The sequence below is a fragment of the Pseudophryne corroboree genome, chromosome 12 (genome assembly GCF_028390025.1).
Source record: "Pseudophryne corroboree isolate aPseCor3 chromosome 12, aPseCor3.hap2, whole genome shotgun sequence".
Classification (NCBI taxonomy): domain Eukaryota; kingdom Metazoa; phylum Chordata; class Amphibia; order Anura; family Myobatrachidae; genus Pseudophryne; species Pseudophryne corroboree.
In genome coordinates, this window is record NC_086455.1 from 3,874,463 (window position 1) to 3,885,688 (window position 11,226).

At 47.9% G+C, this 11,226-nt stretch overlaps 1 protein-coding gene across 1 annotated transcript in view; it reads right to left on the bottom strand.

The window, feature by feature from the left end:
* The window catches only part of NPR1 (natriuretic peptide receptor 1), a 75,669-nt gene extending 64,948 nt beyond the window's left edge, over positions 1 to 10,721 (bottom strand). The window contains exon 1 of the mRNA XM_063946704.1: positions 8,784 to 10,721. Within this exon, the coding sequence (XP_063802774.1) occupies positions 8,784 to 9,486 (703 nt within the window). The 5' untranslated portion in view covers positions 9,487 to 10,721. The remainder of the gene's footprint in view (positions 1 to 8,783) is intronic.
* Between the last annotated feature and the right edge of the window lie 505 nt (positions 10,722 to 11,226).

Here is an 11,226-nt window from a genome sequence, read left to right on the forward strand (position 1 = left end):
TACTCAGAGAACACCTGGGAACTGTGATGTCATGATAACGGTGGTGGCAAAGCGGCAGGAGGGTGGAATTTCGTGCAACTTTTACGTTCTTGCACAGTGCACCACTTACTGTAAATCTTCCTCCCAATACACACAGGCACACTTATCACTGGTGCAAATATATATATACAGCTTGGTGGACATATATTATAATAGGCATGTCATCTCTATGGGCACTAGTGTGGCTCATCAGACAGGTTTCAGGTTTGGCGACTATTAGCTGGGGTAAAAAACTGACTTCATGTTGTCTCTCTCCCTCTATATCTGCTGCGCGGAGCTCTGTATACACAATCTATTGTTCCAGCACAAGAGAAAGGACAAACATGCTTCACAATGCACATGCTATACGGTACCAAATATTTTCATCTGTACATAAGATTAAAAGACCTGTGAGGGGTATATAGTGCTGGACACATCAAGAAGAGACCTGCGAGGGGTATATAGTGCTGGACACATTAAGAAGAGACCTGTGAGGGGTATATAGTGCTGGACACATTAAGAAGAGACCTGCGAGGGGTATATAGTGCAGGACACATTAAGAAGAGACCTGTGAGGGGTATATAGTGCAGGACACATGAAAAAGAGACCTGTGAGGGGTATATAGTGCTGGACACATGAAGAAGAGACATGTGAGGGGTATATAGTGCTGGACACATTAAGAAGAGACCTGTGAGGGGTATATAGTGCTGGACACATTAAGAAGAGACCTGTGAGAGGTATATAGTGCTGGACACATGAAGAAGGGACCTGTGATGTGTATATAGCGCTGGACATATGAAGTAGAGACCTGTGAGGGATATATAGTGCTGGACACATGAAGAGGAGACCTGTGAGGGGTATATAGTGCTGGACACATGAAGAAGAGACCTGTGAGGGGTATATAGCGCTATACACATGAGGAAGAGACCTGTGAGGGATATATAGTGCTGGACACATGAAGAAGAGACCTGTGAGGGATATATAGTGCTGGACACATGAAGAAGAGACCTGTGAGGGGTATATACTGCTGGACACATGAAGAAGAGACCTGTGATGGGTATATAGTGCTGGACACATGAAGAAGGGACCTGTGAGGGGTATATAGTGCTGGACACATGAAGAAGAGACCTGTGATGGGTATATAGTGCTGGACACATGAAGAAGGGACCTGTGAGGGTTATATAGAGCTGGACACATGAAGAAGAGACCTGTGATGGGTATATAGTGCTGGACACATGAAGAAAAGACCTGTGAGGGGTATATAGCGCTGGACACATGAAGAAGAGACCTGTGAGGGGTATATAGTGCAAGACACATGAAGAGACCTGTGAGGGGTATATAGTGCAGGGCACATGAAGAAGAGACCTGTGAGGGGTATATAGTGCCGGACACATGAAGAAGAGACCTGTGATGGGCATATAGCGCTGGACACATGAAGAAGAGACCTGTGAGGGGTATATAGTGCTGGACACATGAAGAAGAGACCTATGAGGGGTATATAGTGCTGGACACATGAAGAAGAGACCTGTGAAGGGTATATAGTGCTGGACACATGAAGAAGAGACCTGTGAGGGGTATATAGTGCTGGACACATGAAGAAGATACATGTGAGGGGTATAAAGTGCTGGACACATGAAGAAGAGACCTGTGAGGGGTATATAGTGTTGGACACATGAAGAAGAGACCCGTGAGGATTATATAGTGCTGGACACGAAGAAGAGACCCGTGAGGATTATATAGTGCTGGACACATGAAGAAGAGACCCATGAGGGGTATATAACACTGGACACATGAAGAAGAGACCTGAGAGAGGTACATAGTATTGGACACATGAAGAAAAGACCTGTGATGGGGTATATAGTGCTGGTCACATGAAGAAGGGACCTGTGAGGGGTATAAAGTGCTGGTCACATGAAGAAGGGACCTGTGAGGGGTATAAAGTGCTGGACACATGAAGAAGAGACCTATGAGGGATTTATAGTGCTGGACACATGAAAAAGAAACATGTGAGGGGTATATAGTGCTGGACACAGGAAGAAGAGACCTGTGAGGGTTTTATAGTGCCGGGCACATGAATAGGAGACCTGTGAGGGGTATATAACACTGGACACATAAAGAAGAGACCTGTGAGGGGTACATAGTGCTGGACACTATGGAGGGACACATGAAAAAAAGACCTGTAAGGATTACATATAGCGCTGAACACATGAAAAGGAGACCTGTGAGAGGTATATAGTGTTGGACACACGAAGAAGAGACCTGTGAGGGGTATATAGTGCTGGACACATGAAGAGGAGACCTGTGAGGGGTATATAGTGCTGGGCACACAAGGAAGAGACCTGTGAGGGGTATATAGTGCTGGGCACATGAAGAAGAGACCTGTGAGGGGTATATAGCAGGGGACACATGAAGAAGAGACCTGTGAGGGGTATATAGTGCTGTGCACATGAAGAGGAGACCTGTGAGGATTATATAGTGCTGGGCACACAAGGAAGAGACCTGTGAGGGGTATATAGTCCTGGGCACACAAGGAAGAGACCTGTGAGGGGTATATAGTGCAGGACACATGAAGAAGAGACCTGTGAGGGGTATATAGTGCTGGGCACATGAAGAAGAGACATGTGAGGATTATATAGTGCTGGACACATGAAGAAGAGACCTGTGAGGATTATATAGTGCTGGACACACAAGGAAGAGACCTGTGAGGGGTATATAGTGCTGGGCACATGAAGAAGATACCTGTGAGGGGTATATAGTGCTGGACACATGAAGAAGATACCTGTGAGGGGTATATAGTGCAGGACACATGAAGAAGATACCTGTGAGGGGTATATAGTGCAGGACACATGAAGAAGAGACCTGTGAGGGGTATATATAGTGCTGGACACATGAAGAAGAGACCTGTGAGGGGTATATATAGTGCAGGACACATGAAGAAGAGACACGTGAGGGGTATATAGTACTGGACACATGAAGAAGAGACCTGTGAGGGGTATATAGTGCAGGACACATGAAGAAGAGAACTGTGAGGGGTATATAGTGCAGGACACATGAAGAAGAGAACTGTGAGGGGTATATAGTGCAGGACACATGAAGAAGAGACCTGTGAGGGGTATATAGTGCTGGACACATGAAGAAGAGACCTGTGAGGGGTATATATAGTGCAGGACACATGAAGAAGAGACACGTGAGAGGTATATAGTGCAGGACACATGAAGAAGAGACCTGTGAGGGGTATATAGTGCTGGACACAGGAAGAAGAGACCTGTGAGGGGTGTATAGTGCAGGACACATGAAGAAGAGAACTGTGAGGGGTATATAGTGCAGGACACATGAAGAAGAGAACTGTGAGGGGTATATAGTGCAGGACACATGAAGAAGAGACCTGTGAGGGGTATATAGTGCTGGACACATGAAGAAGAGACCTGTGAGGGGTATATATAGTGCAGGACACATGAAGAAGAGACACGTGAGAGGTATATAGTGCAGGACACATGAAGAAGAGACCTGTGAGGGGTATATAGTGCTGGACACAGGAAGAAGAGACCTGTGAGGGGTGTATAGTGCAGGACACATGAAGAAGAGACCTGTGAGAGGTATATAGTGCAGGGCACATGAAGAAGAGACCTGTGAGGGGTATATACAGTGCAGGACACATGAAGAAGAGACCTGTGAGGGGTGTATAGTGCCGGACACATGAAGAAGAGACCTGTGAGGGGTGTATAGTGCTGGACACATGAAGCAGAGACCTGTGAGGGATATATAGCGCTGGACACATGAAGAAGAGACCTGTGAGGGGTATATAGTGCCGGACACATGAAGAAGAGACCTGTGAGGGGTGTATAGTGCTGGACACATGAAGAAAAGACATGTGAGGGGTATATATAGTGCAGGACACATGAAGAAGAGACCTGTGAGGGGTATATATAGTGCAAGACACATGAAGAAGGAACCTGTGAGAGGTATATACTGCTGGACACATGAGGAAGAGACTTGTGAGGGGTATATAGTGCTGGACACATGAAGAAGAGACCTGTGAGGGGTATATAGTGCTGGACACATGAAGAAGAGACCTGTGAGGGGTATATAGTGCTGGACACATGAAGAAGAGACCTGTGAGGGGTATATATAGTGCAGGACACATGAAGAAGAGACCTGTGAGGGGTATACACAGTGCAGGACACATGAAGAAGAGACCTGTGAGGGGTATATATAGTGCAGGACACATGAGGAGAGACCTGTGAGGGGTATATAGTGCTGGACACATGAGGAAGAGACCTGTGAGGGGTATATATAGTGCAGGACACATGAAGAAGAGACCTGTGAGGGGTATATATAGTGCAGGACACATGAAGAAGAGACCTGTGAGGGGTATATAGTGCTGGACACATGAGGAAGATACATGTGAGGGGTATATATAGTGCTGGACACATGAAGAAGAGACCTGTGAGGGGTATATAGTGCTGGACACATGAAGAAGAGACCTGTGAGGGGTATATATAGTGCAGGACACATGAAGAAGAGACCTGTGAGGGGTATATATAGTGCAGGACACATGAAGAAGAGACCTGTGAGGTATATATAGTGCTGGACACATGAGGAAGAGACCTGTGAGGGGTATATAGTGCTGAACACATGAGGAAGAGACCTGTTAGGGGTATATAGTGCTGGACACATGAAGAAGAGACCTGTGAGGGGTATATACAGTGCAGGACACATGAAGAAGAGACCTGTGAGGGGTATATATAGTGCAGGACACATGAAGAAGAGACCTGTGAGGGATATATAGTGCAGGACACATGAAGAAGAGACCTGTGAGGGGTATATATAGTGCTGGACACATGAAGAAGAGACCTGTGAGGGGTGTATAGTGCTGGACACATGAAGAAAAGACCTGTGAGGGGTATATATAGTGCAGGACACATGAAGAAGAGACCTGTGAGGGGTGTATAGTGCTGGGCACACAAGGAAGAGACCTGTGAGGGGTATATAGTGCTGGGCACACAAGGAAGAGACCTGTGAGGGGTATATAGTGCAGGACACATGAAGAAGAGACCTGTGAGGATTATATAGTGCTGGGCACACAAGGAAGAGACTTGTGAGGGGTATATAGTACTGGGCACACAAGGAAGAGACCTGTGAGGGGTATATAGTGCTGGGCACATGAAGAAGAGACCTGTGAGGGGTATATAGTGCTTTACATATGAAGGAGAGACCTGTGAGGGGTATATAGTGCAGGACACATGAAGAAGAGACCTGTGAGGATTATATAGTGCTGGACACACGAATAAGAGACCTGTGAGGGGTATATAGTGCAGGACACATGAAGAAGAGACCTGTGAGGATTATATAGTGCTGGACACACAAGGAAGAGACCTGTGAGGGGTATATAGTGCTGGGCACATGAAGAGACCTGTGAGGGGTATATGGTGCAGGACACATGAAGAAGAGACCTGTGAGGGGTATATAGTGCTGGACACATGAAGAAGAGACCTGTGAGGGGTATATATAGTGCAGGACACATGAAGAAGAGACACGTGAGAGGTATATAGTGCAGGACACATGAAGAAGAGACCTGTGAGGGGTATATAGTACTGGACACATGAAGAAGAGACCTGTGAGGGGTATATAGTGCAGGACACATGAAGAAGATACCTGTGAGGGGTATATAGTGCTGGACACATGAAGAAGAGACCTGTGAGGGGTGTATAGTGCAGGACACATGAAGAAGAGACCTGTGAGAGGTATATAGTGCAGGGCACATGAAGAAGAGACCTATCAGGGGTATATACAGTGCAGGACACATGAAGAAGAGACCTGTGAGGGGTATATAGTGCCGGACACATGAAGAAGAGACCTGTGAGGGGTGTATTGTGCTGGACACATGAAGCAGAGACCTGTGAGGGATATATAGCGCTGGACACATGAAGAAGAGACCTGTGAGGGGTATATAGTGCCGGACACATGAAGAAGAGACCTGTGAGGGGTGTATAGTGCTGGACACTTGAAGAAAATACCTGTGAGGGGTATGTAGTGCTGGACACATGAGGAAGAGACCTGTGAGGGGTATATAGTGCTGGACACATGAAGAAGAGACCTGTGAGGGGTATATATAGTGCAGGACACATGAAGAAGAGACCTGTGAGGGGTATATATAGTGCAGGACACATGAAGAAGAGACCTATGAGGGGTACATATAGTGCAGGACACATGAGGAAGAGACCTGTGAGGGGTATATAGTGCTGGACACATGAGGAAGAGACCTGTGAGGGGTATATATAGTGCAGGACACATGAAGAAGAGACCTGTGAGGGGTATATATAGTGCAGGACACATGAATAAGAGACCTGTGAGGGGTATATATAGTGCAGGACACATGAAGAAGAGACCTGTGAGAGGTATATAGTGCTGGACACATGAGAAAGAGACCTGTGAGGGGTATATATAGTGCTGGACACATGAAGAGACCTGTGAGGGGTATATAGTGCTGGACACATGAAGAAGAGACCTGTGAGGGGTATATATAGTGCAGGACACATGAAGAAGAGACCTGTGAGGGGTATATATAGTGCAGGACACATGAAGAAGAGACCTGTGAGGTGTATATAGTGCTGGACACATGAGGAAGAGACCTGTGAGGGGTATATAGTGCTGGACACATGAGGAAGAGACCTGTGAGGGGTATATAGTGCCGGACACATGAAGAAGATACCTGTGAGGGGTATATATAGTGCAGGACACATGAAGAAGATACCTGTGAGTGGTGTATATATAGTGCTGGACACATGAAGAAGAGACCTGTGAGTTGTATATAGTGCAGGACACATGAAGAAGAGAACTGTGAGGGGTGTATATATAGTGCTGGACACATGAAGAAGAGACCTGTGAGGGGTATATAGTGCCGGACACATGAAGAAGAGACCTGTGAGGGGTATATAGTGCTGGACACATGAGGAAGAGACCTGTGAGGGGTATATAGTGCAGGGCACATGAAGAGGAGACCTGTGAGGTGTATATAGTGCTGGACACATGAGAAAGAGACCTGTGAGGGGTACATAGTGCTGGACACATGAAGAAGAGACCTGTGAGGGGTATATAGTGCTGGACACATGAGGAAGAGACCTGTGAGGGGTATATAGTGCTGGACACATGAGGAAGAGACCTGTGAGGGGTATATAGTGCTGGACACATGAGGAAGAGACCTGTGAGGTGTATATAGTGCTGGACACATGAAGAAGAGACCTGTGAGGTATATATAGCGCAGGACACATGAAGAAGAGACCTGTGAGGGGTATATAGTGCAGGGCACATGAAGAGGAGACCTGTGAGGGGTATATAGTGCAGGACACATGAAGAAGAGACCTGTGAGGTGTATATAGTGCTGGACACATGAGGAAGAGACCTGTGAGGGGTATATAGTGCCGGACACACGAAGAAGAGACCTGTGATGGGCATATAGCGCTGGACACATGAAGAAGAGACCTGTGAGGGGTATATATAGTGCTGGACACACGAGGAAGAGACCTGTGAGGGGTATATAGTGCTGGACACACAAGGAAGAGACCAGTTTCCTATATAATCTCACATAGAAAGCTCTGCTCTCAGGGCTGGGGTGAAGGAGATGAAGTTTGGGCTGTGTGTAGTTGGTAACAATAGGTCTAACTCTACATTTGGCATGCTGCCCACAGTCACAGGAAGCGTCTGTGCCAGTCACCCCCCCTCCTCCCACCTCAGCAGCAATGGCAGTGTGACTGGTTCACAGCTCCTGGTAATGGTACTGGGTTATTCATTTACTAAGTCTGTAACCAGCTGACTCCCACCCAAACCTTCGCTCACGTTAACTCTTCCACAGCCGGAAAGGGCAAGATAAAGGAGGAAAGGGGGGGGGGGTTGTCAGTCAGCGTCACAGTCTTCCAAATAATATTTAATATGTCCGCAATATGAGTTATGTGCCCTGCTTATCCCCAGTGCCTCACAGCGGAGAGAACTACAAGCACCAGCATATTAGCTGAGAATAGCCACCAGGGCATGCTGGGGCTAGCAGTCGTACAACGGCTGGCGTCCCTGCAGGCTTCCTGATAGTGCAGCTTTCACAGAAGTTTGCCCTTTGCATGCAATCAAATTGCAAATGCTGAGAGGGCATGCTGCCACTTGTAGTTCCTCAACGTCTGCTGAGATGTGGGTTGCCTAATCCTAACTTACATCACGCTATCTGCAGCTCCTACACCCCTGCAAATACCAAGCTGAACTATATACATGTAGAAATGTGTATACTCGGCAGCACTGCGCCCTGCAGCCTGTCAGTGAGGAATTTTGCTGATCCCAAACTCCTCCAGTAGATCTTAAAACTCATTAATGCGAGATCTGTCCCCTGCCATCATCGCTTTCTCCGTGTCACCACGGAATTAACCCCTCAGGGTGGAAATTCCCAACGCTGCAGCTAATGTCACCGCCTCATTCAGAGGAACCAGCCGCTCAGGGCTCAGGTGCCCTGTCCCAACATTGCGCCGGCCCCATGTGATTCAACATTTACCCTGTTCTTACTGTGAAAAAGTTAATTTGATTATTTTTTTTTAAAGTTTTCCCCTCAATATTAATCCGGTTACGCGGATTCTGAGCCAAGGTTGTCATCTTGAAGCTTACAGATGGCATAAAGGCAAAAGCGCTGGTTTTATTGCCCTCCTGGCCCCAGTAATCATCGCGGGCACTCACCCCACCCTCTCCCGGCCACCCACAGAGATAGAAGGATTTTAGGGATTACTTACTCCGTCCCTTCTGCTTGATGTCCTGGATGATGGCGGTGTAGTTGGTCACCTCGTTTTCCTTCAGGTTCATATCCACCACGCTCAAGTTGTTGTATCTGGGCAGCTCCATGAAGGGACCCTCCATGGTGAAATAGCAGGGGCGGTCGTCTTGCTTGTCATCGGCGTACAGGACCATGGCGCGTCGGCTCCAGTTGTACTGTTGGTGGAGGTGGTAAGCGAACTGCCCCAGCTTGGTGTGGATAGGCCCCGTCCTGGTGGTAAACCTGTAGCTCTCGACTTTCTCCCCGAATCCGTAAGCAGGGGCCCCGGCGGTGATGAGGGGGACCTTCCAGTGCCCAGTGAACCGGCCCACTGGGGCTGCCGAATACATGCACCCAGGACCTACAAACACCTCTGGGTGGTAGTTGAACTGGAAGTCCACGGCCACGAGAGGGGCAGCTGCCTCCGAACACTTCCCATGCCTGTTTTCGCTGTTCCCAAAGACCATCCAGAGATGGAGGTCTGGGAGCAGATTGGAATCATTATTGATCCGGTCAATAGCCAGGTTGATGGCCGGTCCCACCCTCGGCCAAGCCCAAGGATACACAATGTTGGTTTTGGGAAGAACCACTGCTATGGTCAGATTTTCAACTTTGCCGTCCACTTGGGAGCTGCGGGAGATGACCGTACCGGCGAGGAACACCAGCACCCACATACCAACCATGTCACCCTCTGCTCAGATGGACCTCATGCTGCCGAGAGGAGAGGTAACTGAGAAGAGGTCTTCTCCACTCTGCCCACTCAGTGCTTCTCCTTCCAACCTCTTCCTTCTGGTGCTCCACACTTGAGTCACAGAGTCTTAGTGCTGATACTGAGCTACATCCAGGCTCTTGTTAATCATCTCTCCTCCGTCTGTGAGCACGAGACAGAGAGAGAGAGGAGCTTCGCACACAGCCATTAGATTCCTGCTGCTGGTAGAGACTGGAGAGCAGGATTCAGTACTATCTGGAGGCTGGGTTCCTTATTTTCCTTCCCCTGACTCAATGACAAAAGGGTTGTTATCATAAGCCCGGCTCTTAACCCTTCATTGGCTACATGTCAAATAAAAATTACAACAAAAAGTGGGACAACCACCACAACCTGGTTCCTGAGCCCCCTCTTCCAAGTGGATCTCGCAGCTCCTAAACCCACAGGGGTCTGTTAGTGGAAGGACAGGGGGAGGTATTCTCTCCAACCCTGGAAGTTGGACGGATCCCAGTATCTGTCGGAGAGCAGAACCTGGGGATTTAGCTTTTCTTGAGCAAGAAAGAGGAGGATTGCAGGAAAACAAAAGAAAAATGTAATCACCCCATGAAATAGGGACTCGGAGGAGGATGCAAGTGAGAGAAGTTATTGAGAAAGGTGTCAGGTAATAGGGGGCGGCAGGAGAAGGGATTGGGGAATGGAGATAAGGGAGTTGGGGGGTTAGGGAAGTGAAATGATATTAGGGGAGCAGGCGAGAGAGAGAGATGGGAAGAGAGCGACTGTGGAAGAGGGAGAGGAGAGGGTGAGAGCCAGGCAGGTAGCCTGCTAGGGAATGAATGAGAGAGGCGGACGGAGAACAGAGAGAGTGCGAAGTGGGAGATGGGTGGCGGGGGGCATGTATAAGGGAGGGTGGGGGCAGGAGGCAGACAGGGTTATACCGAGCCACGGAAAGTCAACAGCTACGGAGATACACAGAACATTGCATTAATAAAGGACATTGCAGAGTATTAATAGGAAGTGAGTATTAATAAGGAAGGAGAGTAACAGTGACAGAGAGAAGTGCTCAGGATAGTAGGGGGCAAATGTTAATGAGACAGACAGTGGGGGCAGCAGTCACACAGAGCGGTAATGAGGCAGAAGGGGAGTATGTACAAGAGAGCAGGGAGAGGAAGTATTACTGAGAGCAGGAGAGCGCACAGGAGGAACAGCAATAATGAGAAGGGAAGTATTAAATATATGAGGTTTACATAGTGGGAGAGGAGTGAGTTGAGTAATAGAGTGAGATGGGGAATATTAGAGAGAGTGAGATGGGGAGTATTAGAGAAAGAGAGTGAGATGGGGAGTATTGGAGAGAGTGTGAGATGGAGAGTATTAGAGAGAGTGAGATGGGGAGTATTAGAGAAAGAGAGTGAGATGGGGAGTATTGGAGAGAGTGAGATGGGGAGTATTAGAGAGAGTGAGATGGGGAGTATTAGAGAGAGTGTGAGATGGGGAGTATTAGAGAGAGTGAGATGGGGAGTATTAGAGAAAGAGAGTGAGATGGGGAGTATTGGAGAGAGTGAGATGGGGGGTATTAGAGAAAGATAGTGAGATGGGGAGTATTGGAGAGAATGTGAGATGGGGAGTATTGGAGAGAATGTGAGATGGGGAGTATTAGAGAAAGAGAGTGAGATGGGGAGTATTAGAGAAAGATAGTGAGATGGGGAGTATTAGAGAGAGT